This window comes from Cibotium barometz, chromosome 33 (genome assembly GCF_041138505.1).
Source record: "Cibotium barometz isolate CiBa-2024 chromosome 33, ASM4113850v1, whole genome shotgun sequence".
NCBI classification, from domain to species: domain Eukaryota; kingdom Viridiplantae; phylum Streptophyta; class Polypodiopsida; order Cyatheales; family Cibotiaceae; genus Cibotium; species Cibotium barometz.
Window position 1 is genome coordinate 40,087,770 of NC_141078.1, and position 19,314 is coordinate 40,107,083.

Below are 19,314 nucleotides of genomic sequence, written 5' to 3' on the forward strand. Positions count from 1 at the left end.
TTTCTGAGCAAGAGGGGGAGCAACAGGTTGCTGATCGGTGGACTGTTTCGGGCTGAACGGGAAGTGAAGGTGCAAGAGGAAGGCGGGCAGAGGGGCTGGACAGCCACTTGCATATATTCTGATTTTCAGATTTTTCCCACCCACCCACCCTTTCAGGTTACTCTCCGAGATGGCGGATTTACTCGAGATGGCAGAGAAGCACGTGAAGATTCCGACTCTCCCCACGTTCCCAGTGGATCGTCAGTTGGACGGGTCCAATTATGGCATCTGGAAGGTCATGATGGAGTCAGTTTTGGAGTCATATGATCTTGCTGATTTTATTATCAAAGGGGTGCCAAGGCCGGAAGCTGAGGAAGGGGAGGTTTTATCAGCGAGGAAGGACCGAGAGGCACAGGCACAAATGTGGGACCGTGTCAACGCCAGGGTCCGGTCATTTATATTCCTCAATTGCACACCACAGGTGATCAACCATGTGAAGCACATGACGCTGGCACGAGGCATATGGGAGCACTTGGCTTCTTTGTACAACAGGGTATCACCCATGAAGCGGATATCCTTGGAAGTGCAGATGCGGGTTATGAACCCTGCAAAGTCTTCGACGATGCGGGAACACATTAACAAGCTGCAGGCCCTTCAGCAGGAAGTCCTTCAAGCTGGGAAAGAGATATCGTCCGAAGATATGGCCATCACGTTACTTTCCCACTTGCCTGGTCAGTATTCTGCTTTCTATTCTTCGTTGATCACGAGTGGCAGGCTCAGCACCATTACTTGGGAGGAGCTTGTGCCAATGGTCTTGGACCAGGAGGAACGTTTCACGAACCCTCCTCACGGCAGAGGTTCGGAGGCCTTAACTGGCCAACGGTCGAAAGGCCGTAATACCAACAAGGGCAAAGGGAAGGCTTCACCAGATAAGTCTTCCGAGAAGAAGCCTGATCCAGAACGAGAGAAGCTGAAGGCCGAAAGATCTTGTAATGATTGTGGCGAGAAAGGCCACTACTGGAGGAAGTGCCCTAAGCGGACAGGGAAGAGTGCTGAGTCCTCAGCCTCAGCTGCGAAGACTCCGGCATTTGTGCACTTGGAGATGGTGGACTCCGATGATTCATCGTCTTCAAGCGAGGAGGCAGTTGGCTTCACCGCAAAGGATACTCGGGAATGGATTCTCGACAGTGGTGCTTCCAGGCACATGACTCCATCCCGTGACTTCTTCCTGGATCTGAAGCGGCAGTCAGGTCGTATCTTTATTGGTGATAACTCCACTATTCCGATACATAGTGAGGGCCGGATGGAGATCATTCCCGACGGCAAGGTGGGCAAGCATGCTTCCCGTGTTCTTTATGTCCCTGCTCTGGGCTTTCATCTTTTGTCAGTGCATGAGGTATGCAAGACTGGCTTTCGGGTGGAATTTGAGGAGCACTCAGTTGCTCTAAGGGACCGTGAGACAGGCAAAGTTGTTTGGGAAGGCGGTGTGGAGAACGGTATCTACAAACTCTCTGCACTCTCCTCACTGACAGGCTCTCAGGTCGGAGACTTGTGGCACTTTCGTTTTGGCCACTTAAATGTGGATGCTTTGCGGCGCGCCTTCCGGGACCAGATGGTGGTTGGCTTGCCAGATGTTGGTAGTAGGCAAGGACGCTGCAGTTCTTGCATACGTGGTAAGCAGCACAGGGAATCCTTTCCGAAGCAGGCTTCCAGGCGGGCTTCGAAACCCTTGGAGTTGATTCACACTGACTTGTGTGGACCACAGCAGATACCATCCTTGGGAGGATCTCTCTACTTCATGCTGCTTGTTGATGATTGTACCAGATTCACGTGGGTCTACTTTCTTTCACAGAAGGACCAGGCTTTTGCTCGGTTCAAGGATTGGCACGTGATGGTGGAGAAAGAGTCTGGATTTCAGGTCAAGACTCTCAGGGCTGACAAAGGAGGGGAATTCTCCTCGACTGTATTCTTTCGGTTTTGTGCAGATCATGGCATCAAGCGGGAATTGGCCAATACCGGATCGCCTTCGGAGAATGGAGTTGTTGAACGTAAGAACAGGACTGTGGTGGAGATGGCGAGGACCATGCTGGAGCATCGAGATCTTCCTCGTCCACTTTGGGGTGAGGCTGTGGCGACAGCTGTCCATACCATTAACCGCTCTCCGACGACTTCTGTACCCCATATGACTCCATTTGAGGCATATTTTGGCAAGAAACCCGATGTCTCGCACTTCCGTGTCTTTGGGAGTGACGCGTATGTACATATTCCGAAGAAGCAGAGGGGGAAGCTTGACTCCAAGTCCCGCAAGCTGGTTTTTGTGGGGTATAACTCTCTTTCCAAGGGATACAGGTTGTATGATCCAGAGAGGAACGAGATTATTGTCAGCCGGGATGTGGTCTTTGACGAGCATGTTCCAGCATCCACTGTCGAGGAGCCGCCACTTCTTGGAGATCCAGAGTCTGATGATGATTCCCAGTCTACCACTCCAGTTGATCCACCTCAGTCATCACAGGAGGTTGAGCCCGCAGCTGGAGTTGAGCCCCCGCGACCACAGGAGGCTCCACGATCTGTTCGAGTACCTAGGTGGTTGATAGACACCCTACGGGAGTCAGGTGTCACGGAGCTACCCTCCGAGTGGACCACAGAGGACGGCCCTCGAAGATCACATCGAGTTCGAGATAAAAGCAACACGGCGGAGCTTCTTCAGGTGAACTATGCTCTTATGTCTCGTATCATGCGGGATAAGGAGCCCACTTCCGTAAAGGAAGCCCTTTCACAGGAAACTTGGAGGGAAGCCATGCAGGTGGAACTTGACGCCATCGAGAAGAACAACACTTGGGAGTTGGTACCGAGGCCGTCGAAGCGGTCAGTCATTGGTGTCAAATGGGTCTTTAAGACCAAGTACGCGGCTGATGGGTCGGTGGACAAACACAAAGCCAGGCTCGTGGCTAAGGGTTATGCTCAGCGGCCAGGCATCGACTACGAGGATACCTTTGCACCGACAGCGCGGATGACCACGATTCGGACCGTTCTTGCCCTTGCTTCTTCTCAGAGGTGGCCCGTGTACCAGATGGATGTAAAATCGGCGTTCCTTAATGGTGACCTGCAGGAGGAGGTGTACGTAGAGCAGCCTCGAGGCTTCATTGTTCCAGGATCGGAAGGGATGGTTTACAGGTTACGTAAGGCCTTGTATGGTCTTAAGCAGGCTCCGCGGGCTTGGAATCAGAAGATTGATTCCTTCTTTATTCGGACTGGATTCCAGAGATCGGTTGCAGATCCGAACCTGTATCTCTTTCGGGAACGCGGCATGGTCACACTCATCATCCTTTATGTGGATGATCTCATTCTCACCGGCGGTCATGTGGAGCACATCGGAGTGACGAAGGCTGCCTTGTCACAGGAGTTTGAGATGACCGACTTAGGCTTACTCCACTTCTTCTTGGGATTGGAGATCTGGCAGACCCAGAGGGGGTTTTTCGTCTCTCAGCAGCGGTATGTTCATGAGTTGCTTGAGGCCTTTGGGATGGAGAACTGCAAGCCTATTACTTCGCCGATGGACCCGAACACAAAGTTAACCGTTACAGATCCTTGTGAGCCAGTTGATGCCTCGCAGTACCGGAAGCTGGTTGGTTCATTGATCTGGTTGCTGAACACCAGATTGGACTTGAGCTTCTCCGTGGGGCTGTTGAGCTCTTTTATGCAGACGCCATTGAAGACTCATTGGGACGCAGGATTGCGGATCTTGCGGTATCTGCAGAGTACGAAGGATCTGGGACTCTTTTACACAGGAGGGAATGGAGTCAAGCTCCAAGGTTGGAGTGACTCAGATTGGGGAGGAGATCCAGACACGAGGAGATCTACTTCAGGATACACTTTTACCCTCGGCTCAGGAGCGGTTTCTTGGAGCAGCAAGAAGCAGCCGACTATTGCCCTTTCTTCGACAGAGGCAGAGTATCGGGCTGCTTGTGGTGCTGCTTGTGAGGTTGTATGGCTGCGGAGGCTGCTTGGCGAGATGGGGTTTCCACAGAGGGAGCCCACAGTCATCCAGTGTGATAACCAGAGTTGTATAGCTATTGCTCGGAACCCGGTTTTCCATGCCCGGACCAAGCATATAGAGATACAGTATCACTTTGTTCGTGAGAAGATCTTGGCGGGTGACATCTTGCTACTTTATTGTTCGACGGAGGACAATGCGGCGGACCTCTTCACGAAGTCTCTACCTCAGGCTACGCTCAGGCGGCACTCCAGCTCCCTGGGGTTGGTTACACAGCCAGGAGCTGAGAGGGGGTGTTAGAAGTCATCTCCTGTCTATTTGTATACACCAGGGCCTCTGTTGTGGGTGTGCCCGCCCGTATATCATTTTTCCACACTCCCCGTATTTTTTCCCTATTTTTCCCATTTTTTCCTAGTGGCTGGAGGGCTGCCAGGTGATGCCAGGACCACTCTGAGGCTGGCCGACTGCATCTGTAGCAGTCCTGGGCTATCTGAGTGCTGGCCGACTTGATCTGTGCAGATGTGGGGACCAGATGCTGGCCGACTGCTGTTTTTCAGCAGTCGTGGACATTTTGTCAGTCGTGGGCCTCTTCCAGAGCTGGCCGACTGCCCTCATGGGCTTGTATATATTCCCCCCCATCCTCCTCCACTTTCTCATTTCAGTTTCTTCGGGATCTTGTGTATAGAGAAGAGTTTACACACATCTCTCAGTGTTTCTTGTGCTGATTATTTTCTGCAGTCTACTTGCTCTTGTCTACCCAAGTTTGGATATCATTTCCGCTGCGTATTCTGACAGTACCCACTCTTTAAATCCAATTTAGAGAACACCTTAGCTCCATTCAGCCTCTCGAGAATATAGTCAATTCGAGGCATCGGGAATCTGCTCTTGATAGTCAGCTTGTTGAGTGCACGATAATCGACACACAACCGAGAAGACCCATCTTTCTTCTTGACAAATAAGATCGGTGCTGCAAATGGCGACACGCTGGGACGGATGAAGCCAGCTTGCAACAATTCTTGGAGTTGGCGGTCCAACTCCGATTCCATTGCCTTAGAAAGGCGATACGGAAACTTGCTCGGGGGTTTCGAGCCTGGGAGGAGGTCAATCTTGTGATCCTCCGGTCTGGACGGGGGAAGCTGGGGAGGGAGACTGTCCCGAAGAAAAATCTTCTGGAACTTTTCATGGAGGACCGAGTACTTCTCGGAAGCACTGGCCACCCTCTGGGCTGTCTGGATGTAAATCATCGCACACTGTGCGCCTTTCCTGACTGCTCGCTTAGCCTGCAATAAGTGGCTTATGAGCGGAAAGTTTGGAATACCTGGCTCACACTTAATGGTCACCGGGGTGTTTGACACATTCCGATCAATCTGGAACGTGTGCTTGTCCCACTTGACATCAGGGAGAAACTTGTGAAACCACTGGATACCCAAAATTATGTCTGCTCCTACAAGAGGGGCAACCATAAAGTCACGCACAAACTCTATGCCCTGAATCACTAATTTAGCACCTAGAGCTTCATACTTGACGCTCGTTGTCATACCTGTGCTAAAACCCTCAACCTGTTTGTACACCGGAGTTAGCTCGAAACGGGCACGCCTAGCGGCCTCTTCCGTGATCACATCCTCCGTGCTGCCGCTGTCAAACAAGACGACGACTCTCTGGCCACCTATGTAGCCAAAGGACTTGAGCAATTCGTTGCGCTCATACTCCTGGTCATGGGCGCCCTTCTGCTTATCTTCGAGCTCCCGGCTAATAATTGCTCCTACTGAAGCACCGGGGGTTGAAGAACTAGGGATAGCCACTGGGGTCTGTGTGGGAGCTGTGCTCACCACGGAAGCTGTGGAGGCGGCGGCGGCCTTTGGAGGCTTCTTCGGACAATCCCGAGAAGTATGTCCTTTTGTGTGACAAAAGTAACATCTACCCTCCTTCCTGTACTGAGCAAGCTCCTCAGCACTCAACTTGCCACCTGTCTTGCCTGCCTCCGCTTTTTGGTCTGGAGTAAGCTTAGACGCATTGTTCGAGTTCTTGGAGCCAGAGGCTCCCGGGCTCTGTCCTGGGGAAGACCCCGTCTGGTTCTGGCTTTTGCCCCCCGAGGCGTTAGCCTTGGGAGAAGCCGGCTGGGAAGTCTTGGGCTTGCCACATTGTGTTTCATTTCTGCACTCTGCGCAAGCGAGAGTGCGTCCTCAAAGGTGGCTGGCCTAAACATACGCACCTCCCATTGGATTTGCGTGTCCAAGCCATACAAAAACTGCCCTTTCTTGTCCGCATCAGATAAGCCTAATTGGAGACACAAGGTCGAAATTCTATTGGCAAACTGAAGGACTGGTTGCGCATTCTGACGCGCACCCCTGAACTCGTCTTCGAGTCGCTCAAGGTAGTGGGGCGGTAAAAACCGCTGCTTAAGGTCACGGACGAACTCGTCCCACCCATAAGCTGCCATACCTGATCTGGTGTGGGCATGAGCCCACTGAGTCCACCAAGGAATGGCCTCACCTTCCAAGTACCAACTGGCTAAGATCACTTTGTCAATATCTGATTTCCTAACTGCGGCAAAGTAAGCTTCAAATTGATGTAACCATGAATACAGAGTAGTGGGATCGAGTTTACCATTATACTTACTGAAATTCATTTTCTCGGGAAAATGATTCGAGGGCGCCGCCGGTGTCAATCTGGCGTCCAAAGCTCTGAGGTAACGCTCGTGTTCCACTCGTCGCATGGCGTCGTCTTCGCGTTGTCGAATCTCCAATGCGCGCATCTGCATCTCAAGCAAGGAGCTTGGTTGCGGCTGTGACCCTGCAAGGGGTCCCTGTGACGAGGATCTGGTATCTGGGATACGGAAGGAGAGGGAGGAGGAGATGGAAAACGCGACGCTGGAGAGCGAGAACGCTCCTCTAGAGCCAAAATCCGCGCTTCTGCTCATCCAACTTGGTTGTCTGGTCTGCGATTGCTCGCATCATCTGCTGGAACATGTCTTGTACACTCAAGCCGGGTGCCCTCGCTGGGCTGCCTGGTGCACTCTGGTCCCATGGTTTTGGTTCTCTCTCGTCGCCAAAGTTCGCCATAGCGGGAAAATGCAATTCCTTTCCGGAACCCAATCTGACCATCCACTATCTGTGTGGGAGACTTCCGGAGGCTTCCGGAGGCTAAAAACCAACCGTCCTTCGAGGGAGAGGAGTCACTCCGAAAAGGGTAGTCCACCGGCGTCTAAAAACCAACCACACGAGCGAAAAAAATTTTCTGGTTTTCTTTGCTGAATCTTTGTCCTTGAAGTGAGCTCTGATACCACTGTAATATGCGGAAGCTTCGGAGAAGGATCGGTACTTCAAAACTCAGAAATCAGCACTCTTTTCGCGACGGAATTAACGCACAAAACTGAAAGACGATGTGCAGAAAATAGAGAGAGAAAGGGGAGATGGAGAGGACACAGTATTGGGTCCCAATTACCCTCTGTAGGGCCCCCACCACGGATGGTGTATTTGCTTTATTAGAATGATGTAAATCTGAAAACAAATACAAAGTACTTGACCTTTTCTTGGTTGGAAAACCTGCCCTTGACCTTCAGTCCTTCACCCCTTTGCTTTAGCAATGTTCTTGGCTGTCCTGGCCCTTGGTTGCTTGGAGCACTTGGTGAATTATGAGATGAGTGAAATGATTTATGACTTGGGTATTTATACCCTCTACCATATGCAGTCGGCTGGCTTCAGGGAGCTCCACGACTGTGTCTTGTTAATAAAGTGCTTGCACACTATAATTAATGCTTTCACACTATGCCAAATACTGTCCAGCCTGCGCATATATTCTGGGACAGCATCCTGACTGCTGGGCACCATGCGCATGGGTGTGGGACTGCCCCCCACACCTGGCCGACTGGCTGGGTAGGGTTTCTAACCCTGTCGGCTGCCTGTCCAGCAGCCCTAGGGCTGGCCGACAGCCCTTCCAGCCCAAGCCATGGCTGGTGGGCACAATGTGGGCCCTCCTGGCCCCTTGGGGGTGGTTCTATACCTCCCCCATGCCCACACTAAGAGTGCAAATGCAAGATCTTCTCACTTGGGGTAGCCCTATGGGCTGGCCCCATCTCTACATGCAAACCTACATGCCTACAGAGGCCTGGCATCCAGTTGCAAACCAGATACACAGAACATCTGACATCATTCCAGAGGGAGACTCACAGCGCGGACTGGCACTGCTTCATGTGCAGGACAATGCACACCTGACCTTGGACTCATGTGCAGGACGATGCACACCTGACCTCGGACGACTGAGATGGATCCCTGGCTGACTCGTCCCGGACTGGGCTCACATGGGACCAGTTCGCCATCCCAGGTCCTGCACCTTCTGTACAGAAATGTCTACGTGGCATCCAAGTGCGGGATGCATGTGACAGAGGCTGTTCCGAAGAAAAATCTTTTGGAACTTTTCATGGAGAACCGAGTACTTCTCGGAAGCACTGGCCATCGTCTGGGCTGTCTGGATGTAAATCATCGCACACTGTGCGCCTTTCCTGACTGCTCGCTTAGCCTGCAAGTGGCTTATGAGCAGAAAGTTCGGAATTCCTAGCTCACACTTAATGGTCACCGGGGTGTTTGACACATTCCGATTGATCTGGAATGTGTGCTTGTCCCACTTGACATTAGGGAGAAACTTGTGAAACCACTGAATATCCAAAATTATGTCTGCTCCTACAAGAGGGGCAACCATAAAGTCACGCACAAACTCTATGCCCTGAATCACTAACTTAGCACCTAGAGCTTCATACTTGACGCTCGTTGTCATACCTGTGCTAAAACCCTCAACCTGTTTGTCCACCGAAGTCAGCTCGAAACGGGCACACCTAGCGGCCTGTTCCGTGACCACATCCTCCGTGCTGCCGCTGTCAAATAAGACGACGACTCTCTGGCCACGTATGTAGCCAAAGGACTTGAGCAATTCGTTGCGCTCATACTCCTGGTCATGGGCACCCTTCTGCTTATCTTTGAGCTCCCGGCTAATAATTGCTCCAACTGAAGCACCGGGGTTTGAAGAACTAGGGGTAGCCACTGGGGTCTGTGTGGGAGCTGAGCTCACCACGGAAGCTGTGGAGGCGGCGGCGACGGGCTTTGGAGGCTTCTTAGGTCAATCTCGAGAAGTATGTCCTTTTGTATGACAAAAGAAACATCTACCCTCCTTCTTGTACTGAGAAAACTCGTCAGCACTCAACTTGCCACTTGTCTTGCCTGCCTCTGCTTTCTGGTCTGGAGTAAGCTTAGACGCATTGTTCGAGTTCTTGGAGCCAGAGGCTCCCGGGCTTTGTCCTGGGGAAGACCCCGTTTGGTTCTGGCTTTTACCCCCTGAGGTATTAGCCTTGGGAGAAGCCGGCTGGGAAGTCGGGGGCTTGCCACCATTATGTTTCATTTCTGCACTCTGCGCAAGCGAGAGTGCGTCCTCAAAGGTGGCTGGCCTAAACATACGCACCTCCCATTGGATTTGCGTGTCCAGGCCATACAAAAACTGCCCTTTCTTGTCCGTATCAAATAAGCCTAATTGCAGACATAAAGTCGAAATTCTATTGGCAAACTGAAGGACTGGTTGCGCGTTCTGATGCGCTCCCCTGAACTCGTCTTCGAGTCGCTCAAGGTAGTGGGGCAGTAGAAACCGCTGCTTAAGGTCGCGGATAAACTCATCCCACACATAAACTGCCATACCTGCTCTGGTGTGGGCATGAGCCCACTGAGTCCACCAAGGAATGGCCTCACCTTCCAAGTACCAACTGGCTAAGATCACTTTGTCAGTATCTTTTTTTCTAACTGCGGCAAAGTAAGCTTCAAATTGATGTAACCATGAATAAAGAGTTGTGGGATCGAGTTTACCATTATACTTACTGAAGTTCATTTTCTCGGGAAAATGATTCAAGGGCGCCGCCGGTGTCAATCTGGCGTCCAATGCTTTGAGGTAACGCTCGTGTTCCACGCGTCGCATGGTGTCGTCTTCTTGTTGTCGGATCTCCAATGCACGCATCTGCAACTCAAGCAAGGAGCTTGGCTGCGGCTGTGACCCCGCGAGAGGGTCCCTATGTGGAGGATCTGGTATCTGGGATACGGAAGGAGAGGGAGGAGGAGATGGAAAATGCGACGTTGGAGAGCGGGTACGCTCCTCCAGAGCCAAGTTCTGTGCCTTCTGCTCATCCAACTTGGCTGTCTGTTTTGCGATTGCTCGCATCATCTGCTAGAACATGTCTGTGACACTCAAGCCTGGTGCCCTAGCTGGGCTGCCTGGTGCAGTCTGGTCCCATGGTTCTTGGTCTCTCTCGTCGTCGAAGCTCGCCATAGCAGGAAAATGCAATTCCTTTCCGGAACGCAATGTGACCATCCACTATCTGTGTGGGAGACTTCCGGAGGCTAAAAACCAACTGTCCTTCGAGGGACAGGAGTCACTCCGAAAGGGGTAGTCCACCGGTGTCTAAAATCCAACCACACGAGCGAGAAAAAATTCTGGTTTCTTTGCTGAATCTTTGTACTTGAAGTAGGCTCTGATACCACTGTAATATGCGGAAGCTTCAGAGAAGAATCGGTAACTTCAATACTCAGAATTCAGCACTCTTTTCGCGACGGAAATTAACGCACAAACTGAAAGGAGATGTGCTGAAAATAGAGAGAGAGAGAGGGAGAGATGGAGAGGACACAGTATTGGGTCCCAATTACCCTCTGTAGGGCCCCCACCACGGATGGTGTATTTGCTTTATTAGAATGATGAGAAAATCTGAAAGAAAATACAGCAATCTTGGACCTTTTCTTGGCTGGGAATACCCTGCCCTTGACCTGAATCCTTCACCCCTTAGCTTAGCACCCTCTTGGCTTTGTCTAGCCTCTTATGCTTGAGCTCTTGGTGGAGAATGAGATCAATGAATGGGATTGTGGCCTCCACTATTTATACTACTTCCCAAGAGCAGTCGGCCAGTAGATAAACAGGCGGCCAGCACAAATGTCCCACGACTTGTGAAAATTCAGCAATAAATGCTGGAAAAATCACCTAAAATACTGCGCATTACTCCCTAGAGTGCTGGGCATCATGCGCCTGCTTCCAGAGTGCTGGGCACAGCCTTTGCCCACAATCCAAGGGCTGGGCAGCCTGTATGGGCTGCCCCATACTTGCCCTACAGCCATATAAAGGCTGTAAACTCCTGGAAATTGCCTTATTCTTGCCCTAGGGCTGTCCTACAGCCCCTCCATGGCTGGTGGGTTCAGCTTGGGCCTTCCTGGCCCTCATGGGGGTGGTTCCACACCATTCCCATGCCCACACTAAGATCCGGGGTGCCCTATGGGCTGGCCCCTTGTCCTAAACACTAACTACTCAGTGATCTGGCATCCGGTACCATACCAGATACACAGAATCACTGACATCATTCTAGAGGGAGACTCACAGCACGGAGTGGCACTGTTTCATGTGCAGGACAGTGCACACCTGACCTTGGACTCATGTGCAGGACAATGCACACCTGACCTCGGACGACTGAGATGGATCCCTGGCTGACTCGTCCCGGACTGGGCTCACATGGGACCAGTTCACCATCCCAGGTCCTGCACCTTCTGTAGAGAAATGTCTACGTGGCATCCAAGTGCAGGATGCACGTGACACTTGCTGAGCCTGATGCTTTGATACCAATGTTACGTGCGGAAGCTCTTATAGTCTTCTTTCAGCCCTAAACACCATCTGGGAACACGCTGATGCAAAACGCATGCAGAAGAGAGAGAGATAGCTGAGTATTCATTATATTCATAATGTACAAAAAGGTACAAGTGTTCTTGCAGCCATAGGCTGCCTTCTTGAAAAGGTAGAAAAACCCTAATCTAATCTTAGTTCTATGACTCAGCCCAAGCAAGGACTGAATGCTTCAAATCGTTGAGCAATATTGCCTTTTATAGGCTTTCAATGCACTAATGGACTGGCCAACTGCTGGTCGGCCAGGTCCAGGACAAAATTCAGGCTTTTTGGAGATCCCGTGTGATATCAAGCGCTGGCCGACAGTAACCCCATGTCCTCCATCAGGCATTTCTGCCAAATCAGCAACACTTGCTCCAAGTTTGGTTCTTTATCTTGTTGCCTCTTTAGGATTAGCCTGGGATTAACCAGTGCATGTCTTGCACATGACAATAGGTTATCATCAAACTGAAGTTCGGGCTCCATAGATGAAGCGAAGATAATGAAGCGGATGTTGCTCCAAGAAAACTATGTGCCAATTCTGAATTTCAGAAAGTAAAGAGAGGAAAGCATGCTTTTACGCAAGAAAAGACCCGAGAAAATTGGAAAAACCACACGTTATCTTTACCCACGCACGAGAGTTGAAAACCGTGTTACTGGTACAGTAGGTACAGTGGCGGTACAGTAAGTACAATAACTGGTATAGCAAGTATAGTGGCTGGTATAGCACGTACAATGGCTGGTATAGCAAGTATAGTGGTGGTACAATAGGTACATTGATTGGTACAACAAGTACAATGGCTGGAAATCATAATACAATGATTAAATACCCTTGCCTTCAATATTTCCTTAGTGATTGAAGCCTTCAAAACAGTCCCCAACAGCCGGTATACTTCATGGGCAACCTTCAAGAGAGAGAGAAAGAGAGCAACCATCATTAGGGCAACCTATAGCGGTGGTAGAGAGTCATAACCTTGGAGTAGAGAACCAACAAGAATAGAGAAGAGTTGCCAACATGATAGAGGCTATTTGCAGCAATAGAGCCTACTCAAATGAAGAAAGAGGGCTGCAATTTATAGATTTGGGTCTCTCATGAGCTAGAGCAGCAAGTAAAAGCTATAATGATAAGTGTAGAGCTGAGGTGGAGTGTGAGGCCACTTGTCTTACTTTGATCCACTGTTGTGCCACATGTCCTTATTTAAGAGATGGTTCCCACCCATAAACTTCATCTCTAAAAATATCTCAACTTGTAGACCTTCTATCAAATGTGTTTTAGCAAGTCCCCCTTATTTGCTTAGTTACAGATGTAATGACGCGAATGGAATTTCCATTGGGAGTCGAGTGTGATCCTTTGTAATTAGAAATGTGAGCACCATGTAGAACCATGTTTCAATACTAGATCTCTCCCAAATCCTCGGGAGCTTGCCATACATGCTTTCCACTTGACACTTGAGCTCCAATGCCCATTTGTGTCCAAGAAACCATCTCAAGGGCCTAGACCAAGCTTCAGGTGCTATATCTTTTGTATTGGATAATCTCTCATTCCCAAAGCTTGTACTTTCCAAATATTTAGACGTCCTAGAGTCCAGAAACCCCTAAAATGTTTGGGTTGGTGACAATTGTACTGCAGAATCTCCCATTCCCAAAGCTTGTACTTTCCAAATATTTAGACGTCCTGGAGTCCACTAGACCCCTAAAATGTTTGGGTTGGTGACAATTGTATTTATGTGCGGGACAACGCAATACCCTTTTCAACTTGATGGCAATTGGAGACCTATCTTGCTCATCGAAAAGGTTCCTAATTGTGCACTCTTCTAGAGAATGGCCATGTGGCACCCTAGTGGAGCGGGTGCATGTGATACATGTGTTATGGAGTAGCAAGCTCCAATATTACTTTTTATTGATTCAAATTATTTCTACACCATCTTACAACCTGCCATGTTATATGATTGCTTTTGCTTCATTTTTTTGGGTTTTTTCTTGCAATAGGAGAAACTTGTTTTTTCTTTTTCTATGATATGTCAAAGGATGCAGATTTTGAAGGAGATGCTTACTTAGGATAATGTTTTGTTGCTTATGCCTGAACAGCTAAAGTTTGCAACTTTGGTGGTTAAAACCACTCAATTTTTTTGAATGCAGGCACTAGCCTTGCCAGAAGGATGGCGTGGTTTGGCACATTTTCAACTAGAAAGCCGGCGGAGTGTTTTGAGAAAGTGGTAAGGCCTTTTTCTCTTGTAAATGCTTTCTCTAGTCCTCACCGTGTTACCATTAGTGGAGTTTCACATTACTCTGCATAAAGTGATCCAGTCATTTCATGATTTAGATAAAAATCAAGAACATAATTTTACTTTTATTCATTGGATTAGACTGTGGGTACAAGTCTTTGAAAATGCATTGGTGAAGATTATGATGTAGAAGCTGCCAGATTTTCCCGTCGCTCACTCAGCCATTGATATATCTTTTTGCCATATTATCGGACATGCAGATTTCTATTGAAGTCTCCGTCCAAGTTGCGGCTAGCTAATTCTTTCTATCCAAAGCTGTTTAGTTGTGCGTGTTTGCACGCATGTGTGTTCTCTTTAGTACTAGCTTTCATCATGGCCAAGTCTGCCCTTCACCTCTGGATAATTGATAGAAACTCAGCCTGGTGGTTTATTTATGAAGATTTGTCCAGTAGGGTGGACATATCCTTATACATGAACTTGCATCTACATTGGGCACTCATGACGTGAGTGGGATGCCATAGCATGTAGTCTATTATGCTTTCTCATGGAGTAAAAAATGCACTTTGGTTTTTGTTAAGTTTGGAAAAAGAACCTAAACTTTCCATTGGCATATCTTCTTGTAAAGCAATACCCATGTATTTGAAAACTGAAATGGATTTTGTTTTTGTTTCAAATGCTACCAGATACCACTTTACTGTCTATATCTCTTAATTGATTTATTAGTGGGAAGCTTCTGTGCTATAGGCTTTGTAACATGCCATGCGTATTCCTTCATAAACTTCCCTCAAAACCGAAAAGTGATTAGCTAACATGTGCTATCAGAAAGCATTTTTTTGCAAAAAAAGAGCACGTTTGCTTTGCTTGGAGTCAAAATAAATACTGAGGGCCAAAAAGTGGTTAGCTGATATGCTCTGTTAAAGCAATTTTTGGAAAAGAGCATTTTTGGCTTTGTTGTGTGTCACATAGAAGACTCTGGGTTGGAGTTGTGCAGATTTATGACCATCTAAACATGCAAAAAAGCAAACCTTTATTTGTGAAAACATGTAGCTTTTTCTTAGTCATATTTATGAACGATGTTAAAAAGAGAACTTTCAGGCTATCTTAATTTCCTCATCACTTATGCATTGAATACTGGCGTGATGCATAGTAATGTGTAGATCTACATTTTTTATTAGTGTTGATGAAAGCTCTCAAGAGAGAACCTTTAAGAGAGATATTCTAACATTTTTTCTTGGTGCCGATGAAAGCTCTCAAGAGAGGACCTTCAATGAGCTCTATATTCTTGAAGAGATCGCTTCAAATGTCAAGTTCATATGCAACCTTCCATTCTCAAAACGTCTAGAGGTAAATTGAGTTTCTCCTTGTAAAGTGAGCAATTCACTTTGAAGTCTTAAAACAATATTAGAATTTGGTTCTACTGTTTTGCTCAAGACCCACATGCTTTTTCTTTTGACCACCTTTAGAAACTTAAAACAATATTAGAATTTGGTTTCTACTATTTTGCTCAACACCCACTCTTTCCTTTTGACCACCTTTGTCTATTTGTACCTTGGGGAGTATACTTGAATGCATTGGAGACTGTTAGGTCTACCTATGGCCCACACGTTTGTTTATAGGTGTATAATTCATTTTTTATTAGCTTTTAATTTATTTTGACTTACAGTAGGGGTATCAAATTTAGATACAAATTTAAATATAAATAAAAAATAATCTCACACACTTTTTTTTGTGGTAAAAAGCTTTGTTCTATTGCTTCACTGTACAAAGAAAGAAGTCCTCAAAAAAGAGGCAAACTTCTTAAAGAGCAGTCACAAAAGTTAAAAGCATTGAAAAAACAAAGCCAATTGGCCATCATTGATTTGATCCAGATGGATGCTGTCAAACAAAGATTGAAGCAAGGATTGACGAAAGTAGTGATAGCATGCAATCCTTACGGAATGAAAAACCAACTGATTTGTTGCATGCCATATTGTCCACAAAGCCCAATATCTAGTCCAGATTGGAAAGGGCTGTGCATGATCCAATCTAGAAGGCCACTTGCCAAAGAGCCAAAAAATTCTATAGAAGGAATACCCTGGAAATATGAGTCGAAGAGAATGTGTTTGTTATGGGGACAAGACCAAAGAAGATGCATCACTGTTTTCTTTATGCAACGACAAGAAGGGCATTTTGCAGCAGCTATATGTCTTTTTTCAAGAAATTCTCCAACTGGAGCATTCCCAACAAGCATCGCCATAAAAACAGTCTAGATTTGAGTGGCAATTTACTATGTCAGATTTTCTTTAGGTTTTGTTTCCACCAACGGGTTGTCTTAGTGAGGAGCCAAATCTTATTAACTTGATCGACAAACCAAGGTGCAAGAATAATCAACTTGTAGATCAAAGCAGCCGAAACTTGAGGAAAGAAATTAGGATAAGGTTCAGGATCTGCCCTATTGAAAATCCAATCCTCTATCCTTTCACAATTCGGAACAACCGTAAGAGGAGTAAAAGGCTACAATTGTTCCTGTAACATGCGCCCTAAAGGTTTGTAGTGCATACCCAACTGCCAACGGCTTTGAGCTCGAGGAAAGGACAACATTTCCTTCAGCATCAACAACATCTTGGCAAACCCGAATGATTTTGTAGAAAGAAAGTAAGCTCACCAAGGCGAATGGAGAGCCAAAGGAGCAAGGAATGATCGGCTCCAAAAGATACTTTCTTGTCTCAAAATATTGCCAATCTCAAGAGGTCTACCTGACCATTGAATATATTGTAGTGTAAGCTTCCAGTCTGTAAGGAGGCAAGAGACATAAGGGCATCCATAAATCTTACCCTCCACATAGCCAATTAAAAGTTCCCAATGAGTTAGCTGCCATTTGCCAAATGCATTTGGAGCAGAGAGCTGCAATCATAAGCGTCCCTCGGTGGTTGTTGCGCGAGAAAAGTCAGAAGCAAAGTGGCTTTGCATGCCAAAACATGATAATGGATATTCAGAATGTTAAGCCCTCCATACATTTTCAGCAAGCATATGAAATAGATATCCAAGATGCCGTGCTATCTGGTCTAGAGGCAATATGAGTCCTGGCTGAAGCATGGAATGCCAGTCACATTCTTTAAGAGATAACAACTTTGACTAGTAGCTAATCCATATAGCTTCAACGCATCCATGATTGCATGGACATCATGTTGTGTGTTCTTGGGAAAGAAGAAGGAATCATCTCCATACGCTTGACTAACAAATTGTTTGGCTCCTGTAATGTCAATTCCATGTAACCTTCCTTCTACAATCAAATTGTCCATGTACAAGAGCATTGGGTGAGTAGCTATCGCATAAAGCAAGCCACTCAGTGAACATCCCTGTCTCATGGATCGTCCAAGCTTCCATGGAGCAGAGAGTTCATTTCCAATAACACATTGGGCTGCACCTGCCTCATACAGCCAATATATGATATTCCTCATTTTTGGACCAAAACCCATTTTGTCCATCACGTGAGCTATGAATTGCCATTGAACTGTGTTAAGCACCTTTTCAATATCTATTTCCATTATGAGTACATCTTGATTTGTGTATTTAGCATATTCAATGCCTATGTAGGCATTTGCAATGTTATCCATGATTTGTCGCCTAGGCACAAAACCATATTGAGCAAGGTGCAGTCCATCATGGAGGACATCTTTCAATCTGTTGACCAGCATTTTAGCAACTAGCTTGTAAATGACAGGCATAAGGGTGATAGGTCTCCAATCTGTCAGTTTATCACATAGCTGTTTTTTAGGGAGCAAATGCACCAGCCCGTGTTTCCAAGATGCTGGAAGCGCACCAAAGTGCCAACAAATATTAATCCATAAAGCACTTTATTTTTGAGTAAATCCCAATACTCAAGAAAGAACTCTATTGTAAAGCCATCCCAGCCAGGAGATTTCCATTTCCCTAAACCACAGGGCATCATGCAAGTCTTCCTCTGTAAAAGACACTTCCATTTCCATTGCTTTCTGAGGTGTAACAATTTGGTTAACCTGCCACAAAAAAACGCAGCACGCATGCAGGGTTTGCTGTGATGGCTGTGTAGGGTCAGCAAAAAGGGCAGTAAAATGGTTCATTACTTTTGTCTCTAGCTGATGTTTATTTTGAGTCCATTGCCCATTGCCCTTTTTGAGTCTATAAATGGACTGACTCTGCCTAGAAGTATGCAGATTCTTAAAGAAAGCCTTTGAAGAGCAACCTTTATCCTTGAGAGTTTTTTGTCTTGCCCTAATTTGCCATTTTTGAAGTTTCCAGGCATCATTGCATTTCAGGCAATTTTGGGCCTCTAGAAGATCATCCTAATCCTAAGCATCGAATCTCCTATATTGACTATACTCTGCCAGTAATTGTATTGTTGATTTTGCATTCAACACATTTTGCCTTTCCATGCCCATATACCATTTCCCATATTTTTGAATAACATCCTGGAGTCTGATTGCAAATTTTTACCACGCCAAATCTACATCTATTTGCATGTGGACCTTTACAGGCTGAATTTCAGCCTCCACCAAAACGTTGAATTGCTGATGTGTCATGTAGCTGTTATTGACCATAAGCAATTTCTTGTGAGGCAAGGGTACATCTTGTGTGGTCATGCCAAAATACAAAGTCATCCATAAAGGGAAATGATCTGAAGTTTGCATAAAGAAGTCTATGGACATAGTGCAAGTAAAGGCATCAAACTGATCTGCATTTGTTCCCTGATCTTGTGCTCCATGTAGGCGCACTCCACTTTGGCTCAGTGGCATGCATACACTGGGCTCCAACTATCACAGTAGAGGTATTTGTAGGAGGGGGGGAGGCGGACCGCCAAAAATACATGAAGGTGGACGAAAAGGACCACCTCCAAATTGTAGCTCTCGCCATCCCGGTTTCCGTGGCGTGATCCTCTAAGCTCCATGCAAAGTGAGTGACAATGTCGGTGAGGCAGAGGTTCCCTAGGTGATGAGATAGCTCTATCACATGTCCATGAATAGTGGAGGAGAGATTCGCTCTGCTGCTACACTCAGTGGGAAGAACATCACTACACCACTCTAAGGAGAGATCAGTCTGGATCAGTGAAAGATGACAAAGACTCGGTTGAAGGCCGAAGTCTCTCCAAAGGCACCCACATCCATTGGTAGGCATATGGAGAAGCTGTAGTCCACATGCTCCCCATGACTTGAGGGGGACCACGTGTAGACTCTGGGGGCAGGGCTCTCACTAGTCTTTGCGGCGGACAGAACCCAAATGATTATTCCTCCTAGGGTTAGGGGCTGGTGGCAGTTAGTGGGAGTGCTTTGGATAGGTTTTTTTTTGGGGGGGGGGGGGTGGGGGGTGTGCAGAGGAGGCTCCGAAGGGGAGGGTGGGGGTGGGGTGAGGGCGGGAGAGGGGGGGGGGGGTCGTCGTTCAAAAGAGGGAAGCACTGAGAGAGGAGGGGGGTAGGAGAGGCTCCTG

General features: G+C 47.4%; 1 protein-coding gene across 1 annotated transcript in view; it reads left to right on the forward strand.

Moving 5' to 3' along the window:
* The window catches only part of LOC147619562 (uncharacterized), a 98,869-nt gene that overhangs the window by 7,879 nt on the left and 71,676 nt on the right, over positions 1-19,314 (forward strand). The window contains exons 2-3 of the mRNA XM_086773237.1: positions 13,787-13,863; positions 15,120-15,216. Coding sequence (XP_086629363.1) covers positions 13,787-13,863; positions 15,120-15,216 — 174 coding nt within the window. The remainder of the gene's footprint in view (positions 1-13,786; positions 13,864-15,119; positions 15,217-19,314) is intronic.